The sequence below is a fragment of the Hippichthys cyanospilos genome, chromosome 6 (assembly GCF_059441005.1).
Source record: "Hippichthys cyanospilos isolate Australia breed blue-spotted pipefish chromosome 6, RoL_Hcya_1.0, whole genome shotgun sequence".
NCBI lineage: Eukaryota > Metazoa > Chordata > Actinopteri > Syngnathiformes > Syngnathidae > Hippichthys > Hippichthys cyanospilos.
Window position 1 is genome coordinate 25,013,992 of NC_142374.1, and position 22,334 is coordinate 25,036,325.

General features: G+C 42.2%; 2 protein-coding genes across 3 annotated transcripts; both read left to right on the forward strand.

Moving 5' to 3' along the window:
* The first annotated feature begins 178 nt into the window (after positions 1 to 178).
* On the forward strand, positions 179 to 5,516 carry samm50 (SAMM50 sorting and assembly machinery component). Of its 2 annotated transcripts, none has more exons than XM_088417079.1 (15): positions 179 to 351; positions 910 to 1,020; positions 1,089 to 1,190; positions 1,254 to 1,341; positions 2,339 to 2,445; positions 2,533 to 2,663; positions 3,357 to 3,444; positions 3,517 to 3,645; positions 3,974 to 4,045; positions 4,132 to 4,218; positions 4,304 to 4,374; positions 4,675 to 4,741; positions 4,822 to 4,978; positions 5,079 to 5,220; positions 5,354 to 5,516. In XM_088417079.1, the coding sequence occupies exons 1-15, from the start codon at positions 331 to 333 to the stop codon at positions 5,397 to 5,399; spliced, it is 1,419 nt and encodes a 472-aa protein (XP_088273205.1). In that variant the 5' UTR covers positions 179 to 330; the 3' UTR covers positions 5,400 to 5,516. The 2 variants fall into 2 exon arrangements, with proteins under 2 accessions (XP_088273205.1, XP_088273206.1); XM_088417080.1 differs by having other exon boundaries at positions 180 to 351; positions 4,675 to 4,742; positions 4,832 to 4,978.
* Positions 5,517 to 5,975: 459 nt separating this feature from the next.
* api5 (apoptosis inhibitor 5) lies at positions 5,976 to 13,504 on the forward strand. The gene is made up of 14 exons (XM_088418361.1): positions 5,976 to 6,301; positions 7,344 to 7,505; positions 7,600 to 7,693; positions 8,491 to 8,556; positions 8,632 to 8,783; positions 9,171 to 9,377; positions 9,876 to 9,980; positions 10,404 to 10,493; positions 11,026 to 11,207; positions 11,287 to 11,380; positions 11,455 to 11,511; positions 11,835 to 11,920; positions 11,980 to 12,122; positions 12,853 to 13,504. The coding sequence occupies exons 1-14, from the start codon at positions 6,230 to 6,232 to the stop codon at positions 12,930 to 12,932; spliced, it is 1,590 nt and encodes a 529-aa protein (XP_088274487.1). The 5' UTR covers positions 5,976 to 6,229; the 3' UTR covers positions 12,933 to 13,504.
* Positions 13,505 to 22,334: the final 8,830 nt, after the last annotated feature.

The window sequence follows — 22,334 nt, forward strand, 5'->3', positions numbered from 1 at the left end:
TCATTGAAAGGTTTTAAAAAGTCTTACTTAAATATGTGAATCATGTATAAAACTTGATATTCTGTAGAAAATTTTGAAATAAGAGGTATGTATTTCTCTTTTGTGACATTTCATGATTTACTACATTGTATTTTAGCTTACTACACGCGAGCAACAGCCTCCTCCCTGTGGGCGTGGCCAAACTGAATTCCGGAAGTGACATGGCCGCCTCCTTGCGGGTAGCCCTTTCTCCAGTCTCCGCTTAGTCTGGTGTGTTTGCTCGTAACGTTCCGCGCGCCATCTCCCGACTGTCACCGTTTTCCACCGGGTCGCCGTCGCGTGCATCGCAGCATGGGCACCGTCCACGCCAGGGTAAGAAAACGCGACGGAAAGGCGCCGCTTTCGCCGTTTGACCTCTCGGTTTCGTGCTGCTGCTAAGGAGAAAAAAAAGGGAGGCCCTCGGTGACAGCGTCCACCCTTCAAGCACACATTGGCCATTCAAGCTTGTTATACACTAAACATACGCCTAATTGTAGCTCCTTAATCACTTTTTGTCCGCTACGCATGCCATTATTATACATTATACAGTTGTCCCTCGTTTATAGCGGAGGTTACGTTCTTCAAATTGCCCGCGATAGGCGAAATCCGTGAAGTAATAACCGTTGTTGTTTTACATTTACTATAAACGTTTTGAGGGCGTAAAAACCATAATACGCTTTATAAACTTTTCTCAGGTGGAAATGATCATTTTTTCACATTTGTCTCTCATTTAACACTCCCAATGTTCAAACCTTTGTAGATTGGACACATAATAGATTAATAATAGTAATAGTTAATTTATGTGTATTTCACAGATCGTCAAACTTAACCAAACAGCAACCGTTTGAAACATAAGTCATGCTTATCTGATTGCCGTTTTTTGTGTTGCAGAGCCTGGACCCTCTGCCCATGCAGGGTCCCGAGCTGGGAGTTCACGCCGACGACATTGAACCCCCCGATGTGGAGCAGGAGCCCAAGCAGGAAATCCTGGAAAATAAAGATGTAAGATGCACGCCGTTGCTCAAAGCGTCACAAAGCATCCTCGTGAAATCCATTTTGCTCATCCAAAGGTGGTGGTCCAGCGGGTGCATATAGACGGGCTCGGGAGGACCAAGGAGGACCTGCTGTCTTATGAGATCTCAGATGTTTTCCGGGCGAGGAATTTAATCGATGTATGAGCAGTTCAAATCGCAAACGTCGGCCCGTTTGCCGAGCTTGCTTTTTTCCTGTTTCAGGTCATGAAAAGATCCCACGAAGCCAGGCAGAAGCTGCTCCGTCTCGGAATCTTCCGGAAAGTCGAAGTTGTTATTGACACCTCCAGAGGTACGTGGAAATAGACGTTCTACACTAGTTCGGCTTCTCCTGCGAAATGTATTCAGCCGTTGTCAGCCTTAAACAGTTCATATTTTGTCTTTAGTGAATTTAATAACGTTGTTATTTTACATGTACAATTTTCTCGACAACGTATTTTGTCACTCGCTTTCAACTGAAAATGACAGAACATTCTCTTGTTCTTTGCTTGAATATTATCGCTTGATCAAGACCCTTCTAACATACAATAAATAAACAATAAAACCGAATAATAATACAGAAATATTAAGGCACGCATCTTTCCTGCTGCTATGGGACTAATATCGGTATCAGATAGTACTCTTAAGCTCCAATATCGGTATTTTACTGGATGTGAAAAAGTTGTATTCCGACACCTGATCACATGTACTCATCTTGTAATTTGCGCCTCAATTTGCGAAGATCACGTGATCAAAACCAGAAAACGTGCGATCCGTGATCGGTCGTGCCCCGAGCGTATATGATGTCATTTTCAATCATCCGCAAGTGTCCGCGCTTTTCTAAAGGCATAAAATATGATCTTTTCAAATTAATTGAAGACAGAATGTTCACTTTTCATTGCTGTAAACGGTCCCTTTAAAAAATGATCTTAATAATTAACTTTAAACGTGTGCCTCCTGTAAATAGGACACTGATTAATTTTGCATCTGAGGACAATTAATCAAGCAACGATTTCCATGCGTTGTAATCCATCTGAGGGCGCGGGCATTTCACCACTTGCCCTCGATTGAAAATGATATCATATTTGCTCAGGTATCAACCTATCACTGCTCAGCTACTGGCTGAGTTTTGTCATGTGACGTTTGCAAGCTGAGCATCCGCGATGTCATTTTCACGCGACGGCCAATGACAAAACCACCACCCCGTAGATGGGGAAAAACAGCTGGATTTTGCTGCTTAACAGAACATACTGTCATAAAGAACGTTTCGGTTGATATTTATTTTTATTTTCCCCCCTCTGAAATTGAAGGTGACGACGCTCTTCCCAACGGCCTGGACGTGACCTTCGAGGTCACCGAGCTGAGGCGGATGACGGGCAGTTACAACACCATGGTCGGGAACAATGAAGGAAGCATGGTGAGCGAGTACACGAGGGGATGGCGAATGGCGAATTTCATTTCAGTTGCCGCCACTAAAGGACCGCGCGATCGTGTCTGACGGCAGGTGCTGGGGATGAAGCTGCCCAATGTGTTTGGCCGGGCCGAGAAGCTCACCTTTCAGTTCTCCTACGGCACCAAAGAGACGTCCTACGGCCTTTCCTTTTTCAAGCCTCAAGTGGGGAACTTTGAACGCAAGTAAGAAGTGGACGTTTTGATGACTTCTTTTTCTTTGTGTTGTTCGTTTCCAAAAACAGAAGACAAAATACATTCTCCTTAAAAGAAAAGCTTTAAGCAAATTGTTAAATTCCTCTATATTGCCTTTTAATGATGCTAGTTCGCCAAATGAATTTCATTGGCTTATATACCATTGCTGTTATTACTATTGAATAATTCTGCATTTTATTCAGAGATGTTCCGATGTTTTCTGCTTTGCCGATATCGAATTATCAATCCCTTTTTCCGCACTATAAGGCGCACCTAAAAGCCTTGAAGTTTCTCAAAAGCCGACAGTGTACTTTATAATCCAGTGCGCTTTATACAGCGCATAAATCGCCAGTATTCATTTTTGGGGGACGAAAAATAAAATAATTTAATCGCCATGTAAATGTCATTTTTTACAGTTATTTGTATTTAGTTATTTATTTTATAACTTTTGATGGCATTGATCTAAGCAGTGTTTTATTGTAATCAATAGGTATTTTTATTTATTTTTTTGTTCTTCACAAATCATCTTCATTTCTGATTGAAAAGTTGGACTGATTTCTCCTTGTTTCCATTCCCTTTAGTGCAGCTCCATCTAGTGGACGCATAGCGCATATATTGTCGAGCTGATTGGCTGAGGAATGGGAAAATAATGTGCCTTTTTGTGTGTGTGTTTTTTTTTTCCAGCATCACGCTCAACGCCTACAAAGTCACCGGTCAGTTTCCGTGGAGTTCGCTGAGGGAGACGGATCGAGGCGTCTCAGCCGAGCTGAACGTAAGCGACCACAAACGTTTATATGATTGGTATTGTCGTAGTAAAAAAAAAATGCTGCATATCCATGTTCAGTTCCCCTTATGGAAGACCAACCAAACGCTGAAGTGGGAAGGCGTGTGGAGAGATTTGGGATGTCTGGCTCGCACCGCCTCCTTTGCTGTCCGGGAAGAAAGTGGACATTCGCTCAAGTCGTCACTGGCGGTATTTTGCCCTTGAGTTCCACAAACATTTCCTGCTCCCGCCGGTCGACGAATATTTTCCCAGTCCGTCCCTGACTCACCGGGCTTATCAATTTTTTTTGTCGGAATCCATGACCGGAGTTAGCCATAGTTAGCCAAGTAGCTAGCTTATATGCTATGTTTACAGGGTCATTTTACATTTTCGCAAATACTGAATCACGATCAGATCTGGCCTAATAATTTACACAGCATACAAATACATGGATACATCTACTCTAAGAACCTTCTTGGTAGAACTAACAACACCGCAAGTTTGACATCATTGTTTGTTTTTTTTTTTCCCATCTCAGCATGCCATGGTCATCGACACGAGAAACTCCTCCATCCTGCCCAGAAAAGGTGGCCTCTTGAAAATCCATCAGGTTGGTTGCAGAGAACTTCCTCTGCCATTAATCCACAAGCGTATGAATTAATTAATTCACAAAGTAACCGATGTTGCAATGTGCAGGAGCTTGCCGGTTACACAGGAGGAGATGCCAGTTTCCTCAAGGAGGACTTTGAAATCCAGCTCAATAAAAGCCTCTTCTGGGACTCTGTGAGATGTTCTCGTTTTTATATTTCAAAGTATGTGATGCAAAAATTGTCTTTATCAACAGCTGAGATGTTTTTGTCCCTTCCAGGTCCTGTCTGCCTCCTTATGGGGAGGTTTGCTCCTACCTATTGGTGATAAGCCAACAAGCATAGCAGATCGGTACAGTACTTACTACTTTCTTTTTAATAAGTGGGAATAAAGCAGCATTGAACACGCTATTTTTTTTGAGAATCCTCAAAACTACCATCAGACCTTGACCAGCCTGCTAGGTATCAGCTCAATAGCTAGCTAGCTAGCTAGACACAGTCGGTAGGTATTTTCTTGAGAATCCTCTAAACTACCATCAGACCTTGACTAGCTAGCTATATAGCAGCGAAATACCTAGCTAAATACAGTAGGTACCTTTTTTTTACGTATTTTGCAGCCCCTCCATCATAATTTTCTTTGTGTTCCATCCAGATTCTATCTGGGCGGCCCTACCAGTATCCGTGGTTTTAGCATGTACAGCATGGGCCCGCAGAGCGAAGGTGAGATGGTTGGCTATATGCCGTCAGTTTCAATGCTTATTTTTGTGTACTTGAATTGCTCGTGTTTTGGCTTATTATTGGCATGACAGGCGATTACCTGGGAGGAGAAGCCTACTGGGCGGGAGGCCTTCACCTCTACACCCCGCTGCCCTTCCGACCAGGCAGAGGGGGCTTCGGGGACCTCTTCCGAACGCATTTCTTTCTCAACGCCGGGAACCTTTGTAACCTTAACTATGGTGGGTTATCTCCTTGAGAAAAAATCAAATCAAATCGTGGATCACAACAAACTGGACCCGTAATCATAAAACTAATGTGGATTGGGTTTGTCTCGCTTAGGGGAAGGCCCTCAAGCACATTTGAAGAAACTGGCAGAGTGCATCCGCTGGTCATATGGACTTGGAATTGTGTTGCGTTTGGGCAACATTGCCAGACTGGAGCTCAACTACTGCATTCCCATGGGAGTTCAGAGTGGAGACAGGTTAGAGGCTTTTTTTTTGGTTGGCATTACAAGGCACGCAGCCATTTATATACAAGGGTTTTAAATGTAAATTGTATGTAAAAATGTGATGTAAAAACTTCACACGTTTTTTTCTTTCACTATCATCTTCCAGGATATGTGATGGGGTCCAGTTTGGAGCGGGTATACGCTTCCTCTGATGCCACAAGTCTCCGTTCAACAGGAACACCACGGCCATGTTGTTGAAAGGGAAGAGTGCTTGTAGTAGATGTTTGTTTGCGACTCATCACTTCAATTATAAATGTGTTTGCACTGAATTATTGTTGCCATGTGTTTATTAATCATTGGAAATCTCAACACCTTTTTTTTTTTTACTTTTTCTTTCATTACTTTTACTATGATGTGGAAAACTTCATCTGTCAAATCAAAGGCAAGTATTTCTTTTTCTGCCTGTTGTTTTTATTAGTTAGCTAATATCAAGGGTTCTCAAACCTTTTGGAGTCAGGGAACACTTTTAGGAAAAAATAAAATAAAAACCCCATTGCAAATGTTTGCGGAAACTAAACATTTTTTTCTGACTTTATACGTATTTTAAGTTTTAAAAAGTGTTTTTTTTTTGTTTTGTTTTTATTTAATTGTTACGTGAAATTTTAAAGTAAAATGGAAATATGAATGAATGGGTGCGCCAAAGTAGGGTAATAACCGCGCGGGACATTTTGTTTTTTTTTTAACCACATGTGTCTCAATCTGCCTCCTGATTGGCTAAACGCCTCAGCTATCACTTCCGTAGCTTTGAGCTTAGACCTCCTTGTCTGTACTACAACGTTGCTGAAACGGCGAACGTTTAGTAGGGACGGTCCATTATTCACACGCTTCTCGAAATTTCGCTACGCAGCCCCCGTTGTGTGGTGCCAACATTCACATCATAGCACCCGACTCCGCTAACCAGCGGAAAAGGAGCAGAGCGGCTTTTTTTAGGCTTAATTTTTCTTCATTTGAGCCGAGCGCCAGGCATATCGGACGCACGCTGATGGCGGTCACTATCGAGGATCTCTACCGAAGCTACGGGGTCCTTGCAGATGCCAAGGACGACGTCAGCCAAGTAAGTAAATAGCAAACGCGTAGCTTCTGCGTTGCACTAGATAAATAGCGAAAATGCTAAACGTTCAATTTGGGGCTAATTTTGCTAGCTGCTAGTTTACGTAAGCTTGTGTTGTGAGTGGGGGGGCTAAGCTAGCGGTTAGCTGTTAGCCTAGTGATGGTCTCGAGTTAATTCACAGGCGAACGTGCAAAGAAGCAAGCTTTATTTTGTTCACATTAACGATATAAGTGGATATTTTAAGTATTCGTCTCTTCTTATAGCTAACTATTTTAAGGAGTCCCCATATTGATACCAGGATGGACAGGAAGTAGTTAATGCAATGTAAAATGTTTACGTTGATTATTTTTAGTTAGTCTTTTCTTTCTTTTTTAAACCCCTTTTACTAATTATTGCATCCTCATTCCCAGTTTTGAAACTTGATTTTGTACCATTATTCTTGTTTTCGTGTCAGATTTTTTGACAAGGTTGTGATTTGACTCCCCACCTTTTTTTTTACTAATCATTCTTTTCCGCTCTCCTTCCTTCTTGCCACCTTACCTTAAACTTCTTCCTTGCTTCATTTTCCCTTTCATCGTACCTGTTTTTTTAAATTATACTTTAGTGTTTTTTCGAGTCTTCCTTCCTGATCTCAGACCATCTTTCCTCCGTGCATTTTTTTGTCCCTTGTTTGTTTGATCTCCTTTCTCCATTCCTCTATCTTGACCTTAATCCCTTCGCTTTAATTTGCTATTGTCCCTTCCTTCTCATTCACACCTGCATTCCCTTTTTACCTTTTTTCTCGCAGACCTGCACCTCACAACGGTTTAACCTTAATTTACAGCCCTTATCTGTGTTACTTTAAACTACAACATCTATCTACTATCTACTGGAAGCCAGTTAGTGATGACAATGATGTTGAATATATACCGTATTTCTCCGAGTCGAGTTTTCTTTCGTCATTTTCAACCACCATACTTAGGGGATAGACTTCTAATTGCATAACTCGAGACAGATGCATTTTTTTTTCTTGTTTTTTTTTTTTCTTGTTCTTTGCATTCTGCAGCATAAAGATGCCTACCAGGTCATCCTGAATGGTGTGAAGGGCGGGCCCAAGGAAAAGCGACTGGCAGCTCAGTTCATCCCCAAGTTCTTCAGCAGCTTCCCGGAGTTGGCGGATGCGGCCATTAATGCCCAGCTGGATCTTTGCGAGGACGACGACGTGTCGGTAAGTGGGACAACTTCGTGCAGTCTCTGACGACGGAACGCGAGGCCACGTTCGTTCCCAAGTGTCTTACGGCCGCCTGCTTACTTTGGTCCAGATTCGACGGCAGGCTATTAAAGAGCTCCCGAGGTTTGCAACTGGTGACAACATCCTCAAGGTGGCGGATATTCTCACCCAACTCCTCCAGACAGGTATTTAATTTAGAAGACAGGAAAGTGATACCTTGACATATGATTATTACCCCCCAAAATGTAGCAGGTAAAGGGATAGGTCACTTCTATCAGCCTATTTCATCAGTTAGATTGTTAATATTTTGTCTCGAATCAATTTGATCACAAAGTTATTTTTCACGTGTCAAAAACGGATTCAAATCATTATTTTTGCTTATGTCGGCTGAAAGTGACATCACCTGTGATCGAAGATCAACCATGGCTCACCTTTTGGTCGTGTGACATTCACAAGCTGGGCTCTGATTGGTCATTACCTGACCCCTTAGCTGCTAAGGCTTAGCACGTGCACAAACTTTCTTAAGTAAAGTGACTTAGAGTATCCGGCCGATATAAAAATGCACACCTGAGTGTCAAAACTCGACTTATGTGGATGACTGATCAATCTTCCTCTAAAGGTGTTGAATAAAAAAAAATAAATAAATAAGTTATGGTTTATAAGCCGCACCCTTACTTTTGGCCTTTATTTTTGGAAAAGGGGGCATCTTATATTTGGGGAATTACAGTAGTCATCAAATTAATTGTAGAGATCATAACTTTTTACTGCTGAAAATGCCTTGTTAGCCGGATTTTTTAAGGGTACAAGCCAATATTATAGTTTTAGCAAAACAAATAACGACACCCATTTTACTCGTGTGCAACTGCTGGTTAAGAGTACACAAATAGAAAAAACGGAAACAATCGGCAACTATCGGCAGATATTTGAAACCATAATTGTCCGATTTAATGCCGGTCCCAAGCAAAACGTGTTTTTCTTTTAGATGACACAGCCGAATTCAACCAAGTGAACGTTTCACTGATCTCCATCTTCAAGATTGACGCAAAGGGTATGTAGTATGTATTTATTTGTTCGGATCCTCCCCATCACGAACATGAATTTACAGAGGCGGTGTGCCCTGCAGGGACCCTCGGTGGCCTCTTCTCACAGATCCTTCAAGGGGAGGACATCGTGCGGGAACGGGCCATCAAGTTTCTGTCCACTAAGCTCAAGACCCTGCCTGAGGACGTCATGACAAAGGAGGTTGAGGAATACGTCTTTGCAGAGACAAAGAAGGTCGGCCATGTTTTCATAATGAGTTTTGCATGAATGGTGGTGACGTTACTCAAATTAGAACTTTGTACCTTTTTTAAGTCGCTTGTATTTATTGTTAACAAGGTCATTTTTAACATGATATCCATATTGCCGTCGAGTAAAATCATCCAATACAATATCAGCCTGACTGATACGTCCATTTATTTTTAGAATTAAATGTTGTAAGAGACTTTGCCAAGTAATACCCCCCCCAAAAAAAAACAAAAAACAAAAACAAAAAAAAACCACACACACGAAAACCCCACTTTGTGCTTTATCTCTCTGAGTGTTTAGCCACGTCAAAATGGAGCTGATCGTGGTCGTAGTTGAGCATTTGTTGACAATTGGCCCCCTGCCGGTCCCGCTCAGGTGCTGGAGGACGTGACGGGTGAGGAGTTTGTGCTGCTGATGCGCTTGGTGTCGGGCCTGCGCGTGCTGCAGACGGTGAGCGGGCGCCAGCAGCTGGTGGAGCTGGTTGTGGAACAGGCCTTCCTGGAGCAGGCGCTCAACTCGGCCGACCCCGACACGGTGGACCGCCTGTTGCAGTGCACGCGCCAGGCGCTACCCCTTTTCTCTGTGAGTACATTAACTGTTTTTTCTTTTTTTTTTTTCGTCTACATTTTCAAATGGGGTTGAGTTTCTTTGGTCTACCAAGTCACATAAAATGACTATCAACAAAAATTGTTCTCCTTTGAGATAATAAAAAAGAGGCAATTCGGCGGCGCCTGTCTGTGTTTTTTTGCAATTTTCTGTGCAAACGCTCTAAAACGGATGCATACTATATTGAATTAGAGGTATATCTAATCATTTTAAGCCCTGTAAATGACATTTTACTATTTTTGCATTCGAATGAATGATAGGTGGAAAAAAATTGTCCATTTTGAGTTATGCGGTTATGAGTCAACCCGCCAAATATAGGGCTTGAAAATGAAGGGAAAAAAACTCAAATTGTACTCAAATTCAAAACTCATGCGTGCTTTCACATACCCCTGTGAAGCACTGGATTATGCTTTTTATATTCAATTCTCCTTGTATAAAACATCACTATACTGTATTCTATTCTTTCTGCTCTAGAAAAATGTTCATTCCACACGTTTCGTGACCTACTTTTGTGAACACGTCCTGCCCAACCTCAGCACTCTGACGACTCCTGTGGCTGAGCTCGACATTCAACTTGAGGTCAGTTACTTTTTGGTTTGAAACTTTTTTTTTTTTTTTCAACCCCCGCATTCTGTCCACAGAGCATTAACTTCAACCACCAGATAAAGAAAAGCGTTTATTTGACATACTGTACTAGCCACACATATTACACATCCAAATAATGGATAAAAACAATTAATTGTTGAAGGTGGGTCGCGTTTAAGCTGTAAAAGAAGGAAATGACTCGTGAAAAATTCCGTGTTAAAGCAACTGACGCCTGCTTCAAATCAGCACCTCGAATCTCCTGGGTCAAGATTTGCACCAATCGTGACATCGGTACTCGCGATCCTCGCAACACAATCGATGAGGTGTTGCGCGTGTGACATTCTTCACTTAGTCATTCTGTAGCACGTGTAGGCACGTATTTTTAACGCCATGTGTTACTTACGTGCGTGTGCGCAGGTCCTCAAGCTGTTGGCAGAGATGAGTCCTTTCTGTGGCGACATGGACAAGTTGGAGACCAACCTGAACATGCTTTTCACCAAGCTGCTGGTGCGTCCAATAGCAGATTGCGAGAGCGATTCGGCATGGACAAATCAGGGTTCCCCAATATCCTGAGTTGAGGGATAACAAGACAGATGTTGTCCTGTAATGTACTAAACATAACCTTTTTAGCACTTCAAAATTAACCCTTTACTGGGCACAGCGCCCGCTTTCGCCCACAAGTTCTAACCAAGCAAAAACGGCCTTTGTATTTTCCATTTTTAAGTCCTAAACAGGCAAGAATTTTCAGGATTTCAGAGAAATTTGGGGGCATGTTCGAATTTAAGCAATGGCTCTTACGGATGCTTTTGGCCGTTTTGCCCGTTTAGAATGTTGTCCGTAAGCAGCCACTGTACCCAGTTAAGGGTTAAAATATAAACTCGTGTCTTTTTCTCCTGAGCTAAAACACGTTAGACACCCCCGCTTCAGACTGAGACCGAATGAAGTGGCTTTCTGACTCCAATTTTGCTCTATTACGACTCAATGACATTTACTGTGTGTCTTTGCAACATTATAGGTGACATTTTTTTCCCCCCCACAGGAGTACATGCCTCTGCCCCCGGAAGAGGTGGAGAACGGCGAGCAGCCGGCCAGCGAGGAGCCAAAGCTGCAGTTCAGCTACGTGGAGTGTCTCCTCTTCAGCTTCCACCAGCTGGGCAAAAAGCTGCCCGACTTTCTCATTGACAAAGTGGATGCCGAGCGCCTCAAAGACTTCAAGATCAGGTGCGCTCACGCTCGCACTTGATATGAGCCACAGCGAATGTCACCCCTTTGAATGTTGCGCCGCTTATTGCGCTTCCAGGTTACAGTTTTTCGCCAGAGGCCTGCAGGTTTACATCAGACAGCTGCGAGTTGCACTGCAGGGCAAGACGGGAGAAGCGCTCAAGACGGACGAGGTAACAAGAGGTTTCTCAATCGGTCGAAATCGGAGTGCTGAACGGGACTGTTTTTTTTTTTTTGCCGTCATCAGAACAAGATTAAAGTGGTGGCCCTGAAGATTACAAACAACATCAATGTTCTCATCAAGGTCGGTACAGATCCATTACCATAATTCCCAAATGAGTGGCTCAAAAAGAAGTTTAAAAATCTAAAAATGCTGTCTAAAAGTTTGTGACGTGTAAATTTGATATACAGTTTACAGTATACATGATGGTGTTTATATATTCGACATCGGGTTTCTTGCGCTGAAGTTGTTGAAGGTTGAATCGCAAAGGTCAATCATACCTTCAAGTGGTATTACCTGATAGCCTTCTTTGGGTGGGAGGCAGGAAGGAGTACATCAAAATGGAAGAGCATACAAGAGTTGTCGGTTCGATGAATGAATTGTCATTTTTTTCCTCCTTGTCTCAGGATCTCTTCCACAACCCTCCGTCATTCAAGAGCACCGTCAGTCTGTCGTGGAAGCCGGTCCAGAAGACGGAAGCGGCCGCCGTGGCGTAAGTTGGCGACGCAGCCCATTCTGAAATGCCGTGGCTCAAACGTCTGCTCTCTGTAGTGTCAAGCGTCCGTCCAGCGAGGACGTAGGCTCGGGCGCCACCCCCAAGAAGCCGGTTGCGCCGCAGCCTCGACGGGACGCTCGGCAAATCTACAACCCGCCCAGCGGCAAATACAGCTCCTCCCTAAGCAACTTCAACTACGGTGGGAATGCAAGCGCTCTCTAATCATGGAACACTTTTGACCTTTTAGTAGTCATTTACCAACATGATGTTTTGGCTGCTCGTCATTATAGTTGACCGAGTTTGCCTTGGATTCGGCCGAAATGTTTTCATAGCAGTTTACTAACTTTTGACAGACGAAAACTCACTTTTATTGGTCTAAAGCCTCCACACCAGCTACACCATTTTAAGAGGGTAAATGTACAGTATAATTATTAAATCAAGAAATAGATGTGCTTGTGGATCTTCCATTTGTTTCGCATAGGAGCTTGAAATGAATGAAAAACATTCAACAAGCTTTTTCTTTGTGTCTTTATTGAAATTAACAGATAAAATTGAAGCATTCTTGGGTCAAAGGTTTTTTTTTATCTGTGGCCCTAATTTATTAATTTAACTACAATATTGACAAAGCTCATGTCAAAGGACCCTTTTTCACCAATACACAAAACATTTTGAAACTATGTGAATTAAAAAAAAAAAATAGAAATGCAAAAATAAAAAGTTGCCTTTGTTTACCATCACCATAAATACTTATATAAAATAAGTATGCACTCTTAATCATTTTTTGGAACCATTTAAAAATGTTGTTATTTATTTGTCTAAATCTGGCACACGGCAAGAAATGCAAATCTTTGACTAAAATTGGCCGGTTTCATGTGAATTGTGTGCTCCGTTGCTAACATTGCGCTCTCCACCACCAATGTTGCCAACAGAGCAGCGCGGCGGGTTCAGGGGCGGACGGGGACGGGGATTCGGCGCCAGAGGCAACAGGAGCCGAGGGCGGATCTACTGAGTGGGGTCATCGGGGACCAGGTGGGCGGGGGAGGGGTTTGCTTCTCGCTTACTGAACTGCATCACATTGGGATCTGTACCGTCAACCTAAACGGATGACATACCACCCTCACACTTCCACTTTTGTCAAAAAAGATATTCTCCATACTTCTCTCTCCCCCCCCGACTCGTCTTTTCTTTCCAAGGGACTTTTCTATCCAGAGCAACTACTGTAGAAATGGTCAAGAAGCCAAGGCCCTTAGCTCTAGCCCTTCCCCCTTCGTTGTTTTTATCGATGATGTCTATTCTTGTGGAACAAAAAAAAAGACTGCAGAGTTGTCACACACAAATTGTTTTGGTCCTGTTGGGTGTTTTTCAAAAGAAAATAGAAAAGACAAAAAAAAAACGGTCCTACTTTTTGATTTGCAACGTGCTGTTGGAATGCATTTGTTTTTACCTTTTTATTTAATCTTGTTTTCATTTTTTAAAATTGTTATTAGTAGAGCTTTAGTTTGAATCGGCCGGCTATTACGACTTTGTATGAAATAGCTGATGTTGTCGGATTTTTTCATAAACTTGTATGGAAGTATGAAAGGTGAGTGTCAGTGTCTTCATCTACAACAACATATATATATATATATATATATATGGTATATGTATGTATACCAGCAGTAACTGTTGATATGTTACAGTACATTTTACACCACATTATCCATCGAGTGTACGATGGACCAAAATACGACGGTATTAAAAAATAAAATGATTTTGACAGGTACTCCCCTGTAGGGGGCGATGCAGACTAGGGGTTTCCCTCCTGCCAGAGCAACAACCAGCGCTATTTTTAGCTCTGTTGAACGTTGCAAGCTTCATTCTTTGTCTTGCATGCAGAGAAAACACTGCAGCTATGTGCGACGACGGAAAATACATTCGTTACTTTTGTTTTTAGTAACTGGTTTGCAACAGCTGATGCGATTGTCCCATTCGTAGCATGCTGCAAAATCCCGCGTTTTACTGACGTCTGCGCCCGCCCAAAATAAACGCATTGTGATGTTGGATTATCGCTTGTATGCAATACAGTACAGCGTTGTCTTCGGTTCAAAGCATGCAGCAATATTTCACGCATTTTATTCAAACTGCGCTCAAATCTTGATCCTTTGCGCTGGATCTGAACTGGTCATTGAGCACTACACACACACACACACACACACACACAATTTGTTTTAGCAATCCAGCCATCTCCCCACGGTGCGTTCTAGGTCCATCCTGAACTTCTCCCCTTTAGCCAGCAGGTGGTGGTAAGCAACCGTGGGAAGAAAGCTCTGCTGATTGATCGTGACCAGGTATTTCCCAAAACACACACACACACACACACTGCAGGGCTGAAAATAATCATGCAGCGGTAGAAGAGGAGGCGTGGGCGGACAGAGGATCGAAACTATTGGGGCACATAGCACCCTTGCCCACAATGCCCGCTACCATATGATGTGGCACGCTTTAGATCACCAACTGTCTCCTTTGTCATAGTTTTTAGGGTTCTAAGATATTTGAACACGAGCGACCGCGCGCTCTCCTAACATGGGTATGTGGTACGCTTTGGATTCTGACTTCTTCATGCTTTTTATTCCCATGCGAGACCGATTTATGCCTCCGTTTACAGCGGCTCAGAAGTATGTTGACATTAAAAAGTTAAGAAGGCATATTGAATTTGCATTCTATTTCTGCTCCCGCAATCGGGTCCTGCGTTTAACTCATGGCTGCCACACATTGGGTCATCTGTTCACATGGAAACATGAACGAGACATTCCCCCGACAGACGGGTATCTTCACTTCTTTTCGCCTTATAGTGCCGGCGCGGGTCATATGGTGTTGCCATGGCAATCACCCAAACCGAAGAAATCAATCGAAAAATGAGAATAAAATATCCGTGTGCATAATCGATGATGGTCTTTTTTTAATACTAAATGGCAATTAAAACCGTCATACTTTTATTTAACTCATTCACTGCCACTGATGACTAACGACATTACATTAAAATTGTTCGTAGCAAATTGGTTCGCATTTATGTACAAAAAATATAATAGCAAGAGCAAATACGTTCTATAGTTCTATATGGAATTGAAACAGGAATATTTATTATGTCATAATTAGAGTATTTAGACTTCCGCATTATGGGAGTCCAGGCTAAGTCAGTCATCGAAAGACTTGCAAATGTCCTAAGTTGGCCGCTAGCGCCACCCGGTGGTTTTTATTGTTTTCTATTTGCCCCGTTTGCGAGATGCCATTTAAATGGCAACATGGATTCATGCAAAAATCGGGGGAAATGTATAATAAACCCAGGTTTTCAATTTGACCAAAATTGACACTGTTTCCAATTTTGAAAATGGGTAATTGGACTAAATTTGACACTTACAGGGTGTACCTCTCGACCTCCCGTTTGCAAGCATTTCGAAGGGATAGCAGGCCGGCAGATTGAAAGTCACCATTTTTGACAATCTACGCGATATTTGAGCCTCCTAGTGTTTTTTTTGTAGGCCTCTCCTTTGACATCACACATGCAAAACCTCAAAAAGCCCAACTTGGGTCAAAATTTCCCCCAGGGGTTAAAATATAAAACAGAATGGTGGTGGTGGCGGCGGCGAGCTTTTTTTTCCCCTCCGAAAAAGAGTGGAACACTCCTTAAGACGGCGGCGCAAAACGTGGACGGAATTTGCGCTGCTTCCGAATTCCCCCATTGAAATTGTTCCTACCGAAGCCGACATTGGAGCACGTCCGTTCAAGGCCTGTAAAGAGGCTATAAAAAGCATCATCTGCGTCAGCAAAGCACTTTTTTTTTTCCTTTTGGCATCACGAGAGCGGGCGCCATATTTATACTCCAGTTAGATTGGACCCCCCCTTCTCCTCCCCACACTCTTATGTTGAAATAACGTCCTTTTTGACGTCATTGTGTGTTTTGGAGGGTCCAACAAGGGCCGTTTCGAGAGTTTCTCTGGAACTCTCCTTGGTGCTGAACCACAATCGACATAGAAAACGCTCATTGATTCTGCTTTGCAGTCATCGTCTTTTTTTCTTTTTATCTCTTAAGGACGGTTTCGTCCAGGTGCATCTCAATCACTTTTGATTTCCATTCTAATCATATTTGTTATGTGAGTGTCACACAGGGAGCTGTGTTTCCAAAATTAGCACGCAATAGGATATCCATAATCGTACACACACAGATACATTTTGAAACCAATATGAGTTACCGTTACATGTCCTCGGGTCTCCTGAAAGGCACTATATGCTGTTTGAACATTGGAAGAACCGTTGGCACCTCTACTCATTTAAAAACACCCAAATAATGATCGCTAAAGATCATTTGCAGCTTTAAAAAGTTACACAATATTGTAATTCAGATGGTTAACCAAGTGGCTAAAATACAATCCCTGTTTGATTAACCCTTGAGAGCCAGCCTGTTTTTGTCCTCTATTGTGTCCACATTGTCTTAGCAAGAGAGCAAAGTGAATTGCATACCTCCACTCAAAAACATGACATGTCCTCTAATCAGCACACCAGCGCCACGAGTTAGTGGGCCAGCTCCAATGACTCAAAAGGGCCAGACCCAGAGAAAATGTCCATTACAGTGGACAATAGGACCAAATAGGTTTGCTCTGAGTCAAAAGATATAGACCAGATTCAGTTTCTTTTCCCTTCATCCTCTTGAAGCTTAATATCAATTTTTCTGGTTCCTCTTCGCTTTGATTTATTTTTTGAAGCGTTGGTATCCCAAAAGAATAGGGAGGCGTCAATGTATGTATGTACGGCTATGCGTGAAAAGCCCAGCACCCCCTCATGCGCAATGCTGGGAATAGTAACAGTGCGGCGAGGCTGCGCTAAATATAGCAGCCAGTGAGTGTTAACATGTCAACTTCAGCCCCAGTGCGGAGGAGCGCTCGCCTCCTCACGTGTGTGTATACGCTATGCCTGTGTACATATGACATGGGGTTTCGCACAACGGGCCTTAGATTTATTTAGCGTCCTGCAGACAATCTAGTACGTTTTTTTTTTTCTTTTCAGTTAATGCGTCGCATAGAGAGTATTTGTTGACTGCCCTGCTTCAAAATGTCAAGTTGGCAGACGGCTGCCATCTTTGTGTAGTTTAAAAAATATATACTGTACATAGGATGAGCTCTAAAACAGTGGTCCTTTATTGAGATTTTTTCATTTATTTTCAAAGATAAAAACGAACATAAGCTAGCATGTTGTCTGCAGTCAAAAGTTGGACCAACAAATGACTCATTTTGGGCATATTAGCAAAAATGACAACATTCTAACGAAGAAAACACAACTCACAGACACTTGTGGGCCAGATCTCACAAAGAGAAAGAACAAGGCCTGCGCACCGACAGTAACTGCTCCCCACCACAAAATGCACTACCAACAGCGGCCAGAGGCGGCGCCAAAAAAACAACATCCAAGCCAAACTAGGCAGAAATCTGTAACTGTCTGTAAAAGACCAACTAAATCATTCCAAAACACCCAGATTATTTCACGGACCCCTTGCAGTCAGGCCACGGACATGGAAAGTGTTTCTTATATTTGGGGAATTACAGTATTTTATTGACAAAAAGGGCCATTTTTAGTCCTGATAGCCATCTACAATATTTCATTGGTGACAACCACAAAAAGCATCATGACAAGGTAGTGGCTGCTGGGCAAAGGAAGAGTAAGAAGCTCTATTTTTATCCCGGCTGCCTCTTGGAAATAGAACGCGGACAAAAAAAATGGGATGGAGCTCCATTGAAGACGCTTGTGCAGCAAAGCGTGCGCCTATTTGATTGACGGAGACTTGAAACATCTTCCTTATGCAATAGACCAGCACAATGAGCTCGTCTTACATTCTGCTTGAGTTTTACTTACCTTTTTAGTTCACGCTTGTCATCTAGGATTCCTCGCAAAGGAAAAAAAACATAGCATAAATGGAAATGAATACAATTCTACTGATGATAAAGTTCTCATAAATTCAAACTGAACCACTTTGCAAATTGTTTCCAGTTTCCCGATTAAATATACCACATAAAATCATGTATGTTAAAACAACTGTCACCATAAATAAAAAAACTTTTTTATTGCCTACTTTATTATTATGTCTATTGTGGGGAATGTAAGTCTGTTGGGGAAAGTGAACAAAATAAGCCTTTCATCGTGTGGTGTCACTACTTAACCGAAATCCCCAAAATAGATTTGAACTTGTGGTGTCCACCAAAAAGGTCTCCATAAGTGCAAGAGGTCAAAACACAGTCAAAAGCGGAATTTGGTCCCCACAATGTAGCATAAACCAAAGATGCATGCTAGTTCACTCAAACACACATGCACACACACGGGTATTTCTATAATAGTGGGGACATCCCATTGACAATGCTTTTCCTAGCCTTAACCTTAAAGCATCACAGTATATTGCCTAATCCTTACGCTTACCTCACCTCAAGACTCTGACCCACCAAAAAATGATCGACCCCGACTGCGAGGTACTCATAATGACAGCAAAAGCGGATTTTGATCCCCATCATGTGTCGAAAACCAAGGACTCGCACGCACGAGTGCAAGTCTCCTGCGTTCATTCACACTTTTGTGGCGGCAAAACGGCGTGAATGGCTGAGTGTGCAAGTGATGAATGAAGGAGTGAGTGAATGAAAAAGGCAGCCCCGCTTCTTCTCCGTCTCAATGGGGGCTTGTCCTCCCGTTTCTTCTTCTTCTGGTCTTTATAGTAATCACGCATGGAAAGCAAACGTTGGCTTTAGCATGGTGGGCGTGGGGGGGGGGGCACATTTGTGACAAAAGGCGGTCTCTGGAGATTCTTTATTGTCTTCAGCAGAGCTCCCAAACAAGCATGTGATGCCGAGGATTCTGCCCGTGTGTGTGCGTGCACGCATGCGTGTGCTCTCCATCTAAAAATAGCCCCACTACTGCTCTGCTCTTCCATTGACATCATTTAGGCTGGAGAGATGGAAAAATAAATAGTGGGGACAGAGGGAGCTCGGGAGCTTGTAAGATTCCTTTAAAAAAAAAAAAAAAAGAGGCTTTTTGTATGGTTTTTAGGGACGTCCCAAGCACATTTTTTGCAACCAAGTCACATGATTTCCACAATGTGCTGATACCCTTTTTTTTTTTTTCTAAACTTTTATTCAAACAAGTTAAGATGCATCGAGATTGACATGTTTTTTGCAAGGATGTCCCAGAGAAGAATTTACAACCTTATGTCAACTACAAGTCCCACAATGCATAGCAAATTATGGGAGTCCAGGCTAAGCCACTCAACGAATTCATTGAAAAGATGGGAATGAAATTCATCAGAAAACATTGGAATTTTAGTATGTCGAAAAAAGACAATGGCAGTAAATGAGCCCGACATGGGCTAAACTTGACACCTATAGTGTGTTGCTCTCGACCTTCCGTCTGCAAGCGTTTAGAAGGTATGGCGGCGTGGCATATTGAAAGTCATCATGTTTTGACAACTTATGTTTTTGCCTCCTGGTGCTATTTTATTTTTCCTTTTCTTTTTTACAAAAATATATATACAACAACTAAAAATTTTCCTAAGCCCCATCTGTTTCTCACCTGTTTCTGATCGAGCCCGCTTTCGTACCGCATGATCAAGACCTGGGCATACTTGGAATGACTTTTCAAAGGCGCTTGAGACGTATGACTCTAGTTACAGTTGCCGTTCCTACTGATCACTTTTGAACAAAGTAGGCGTACTCAAATGTGCAAAAACAATGGCTGCTGTAGTTTTAGATATTTGTCTAAAATTTCAGTTTCAACAGCGTAAACTAGTCTGCTGCTTTGCACAGTTTAAGTAGAAGGAAATGTTATTTAACAAAGGAAGTTTTCAAGTGTTTTTGATTGTCTTCTCTATTCATAATTGAATTCAAACAAAGACCATTATTTTGATCAAAATACCTGATTATTTTATAGAATTGTATGGAGGGTATCCAAACACCAAAAATATCAAATCGCGACTGTGTCATGGCAATGTGTGGAAAAGTGTGTCACGCTTGTGAAAATAGGTGACACTTCATGGAGTAAATGGTGTGATCGTGTGTTTAAAAAAAAAAAAAAAAGCTGCTGACGTTCATCTTCAGTCATGCGATGAGTCAAGTGCTGCTCATGGTGCATTTCTTTGTTCGAGATCTAAATCATTTATTATTTTGCCATCAAAACCCCTTCTCGGTTTTTGTTTCATAGTTGGTATTGCAAAAGCAAAAAACAAAACACACACACACAAATATATATATATATATATATATATATATATATATATATATATATATGTAACATAAAACAGTTGAAAATGTGTACAGTGACAGTGTGTATACACTGTACTTACACACACGCACAGATGCTTATTTTTCACAATAACTTTAATACAAGACCTTACTCAGTTCCTACATCATCTTTTGTATTCTTCTTCCACTACTGTGTATTTATAATCCTTTCTTTTGGTAAGTTTGTGGCTTGTTATGTCCCAAACGCAATACGGTGTTGTTTTTATAGATCAGTATGGCAAAGAATGGGAAGCCTCCAGCAGATGGAAAGGGAACATTAGAACAAATTAAAAGGGTGTGTGTGTATTGGCGTGTGTGTGTGTGCGTTTCCAAGTCACACCCAGTATCTGGCTGCGTGTCGTCAGCCTCGGCAGCCCCGCCTGAGTGCGTCGTGACGTGGTTTGGCCCGCCCCCTCCTTCTTCTGAGGGGTGGACTCTCCTCCATCTTGTCCTCATTTTTGAAGCTCGCACGATTGATTGGTGCTTCGTTACATATGCTTTATGTTTTCGACGCCGTCGAATAAAATGTTTCCCTTTGTTATTCCATCTTGCATCTTGCTCCCCACGGTGGTTTTGGGGTCCCAACACAAAATTTCTACTGCGCCCGGTTCACGAGTTGCCGTTTAAAGGATTAATGCAAAAAATTTGGCGAAACGCATGATAAAAACTTGGGTTTTCACTATATATACGAAATTGACAATATTTCCAATTTTGAATGGCAGTAAATGAACCCGACAAGGGCTAAATCTGACACCTATAGGTTTTACCTCTCGACCTCTCGTTTGCAAGCATTTCGAAGGGACGGCAGTACGGCGTATTGAAGGTCGACATGTTTTGACAACTGAAATATTTCATTCTCCTAGTGTTTTTTTTTTGGTATGCTTTTTATATATTACCGATTCAAAAAAGAGGCTAGCATGACACATCTTCTCCCATGTCTTCATACAAAACAAGAGTATTTTTGTGTGTTTGTGTCACCTCCAAAGCTCGACAAGTACCGAAAGGCGAGAAAAATGGAACCTCCCACGACACTGGAGTTGCGCTCCACCTCTCTTGGAGTGGCTGAATCATAAACAGCTAATCCTGTCCTGACGCCGTGCGAGTGAGTGAGTGAGTGAGTGAGTGAGTGAGTGAGTGTTTATTTTTCGTCTCTCTTTGTCACTCTTCACACGTGGGCATGTGGAAAAATACAAACACGCTTTGGCGGTGAGAAGATGCGCCCAAAATACAAAACAAACAAGTTCAATCACACCCGAGCGTTGTAAGTGCAGAATATTTTTCATATCGCATGTCTTTGCGCCTTATATTATGTCAATTGAGAGTTTGCTTTTCTTATGTTTTCGTTTGGCTGCGCACAAGTCAAAAATAAAACGTTCACATAAAAGACACACGGAGAGTACTTAAAACAACATCTTCGCTTTTATGACTGCTAACTTAATGCTAATGCTAACACGTAATAGAAAAGGAAGACAAGTACATGTTGCGTATTTAAAAACGCCTTAGTTTAGCCTTTAAATCCGATAGCTTAATGCTAATGCTAACACATATTGTGGAAAGTCATATATGGGTGAATGACAAGCATCTGTGCGTTTTTTACATGCTTTATCCTAACAGTGCTTTTTAATTTAATGTATTTATTAAGAGGATGAAGGATGACGCCTGGCCATTTCAGCACCACAGACAGCTCCTGTGATGTCAAGCCATTCTTTTAGCGTCTTTTGAGTCGAGTGTCCGTGACGTCATCGCCGTGACATCACCGCAAGACATCATAGCGGGGTCCATGCAAGCGTCTTCCAGATGGATCGGTGATAAGCTATTTTGTTAGCATTCATATGTTTGACCAATGGACACCCCTCTTCTATGGGTGTTTTGCTTTTTTTTTTTTTTTTAACCTTTTTTGGCTATTTTGGAAACAATTACTTTCAACAATGGTAAATGACGTTTTACTCATCGTTCCTCAACGTCAGGGGTCCTTAAGGTGTCAGCGTTCCCTTCAGCTTTAAGGTTAAACTGTTGGGGGGTCTATTTTTAGATCAGCTCGAAAGAGACGTTTCCATCGTGACATTTTTTGACCCCAAAGATAATTGTGGCGCCATCTGTTTGCATCCCAATGTGGAATCTGG

Bases quoted from the DNA above. Each gene is read 5' to 3' on its own strand.
- samm50 (XM_088417079.1), top strand. From the start codon at position 331: ATGGGCACCGTCCACGCCAGG. The intron at 4,375-4,674 runs GTACAGTACTTA...TGTTCCATCCAG, and splicing joins CCAACAAGCATAGCAGATCG to ATTCTATCTGGGCGGCCCTA. The intron at 4,979-5,078 runs GTGGGTTATCTC...TGTCTCGCTTAG, and splicing joins CCTTTGTAACCTTAACTATG to GGGAAGGCCCTCAAGCACAT.
- api5 (XM_088418361.1), top strand. From the start codon at position 6,230: ATGGCGGTCACTATCGAGGATCTCTACCGAAGCTACGGGGTCCTTGCA. The intron at 7,694-8,490 runs GTATTTAATTTA...TTTTTCTTTTAG, and splicing joins CACCCAACTCCTCCAGACAG to ATGACACAGCCGAATTCAAC. The intron at 11,512-11,834 runs GTCGGTACAGAT...TCCTTGTCTCAG, and splicing joins ACATCAATGTTCTCATCAAG to GATCTCTTCCACAACCCTCC.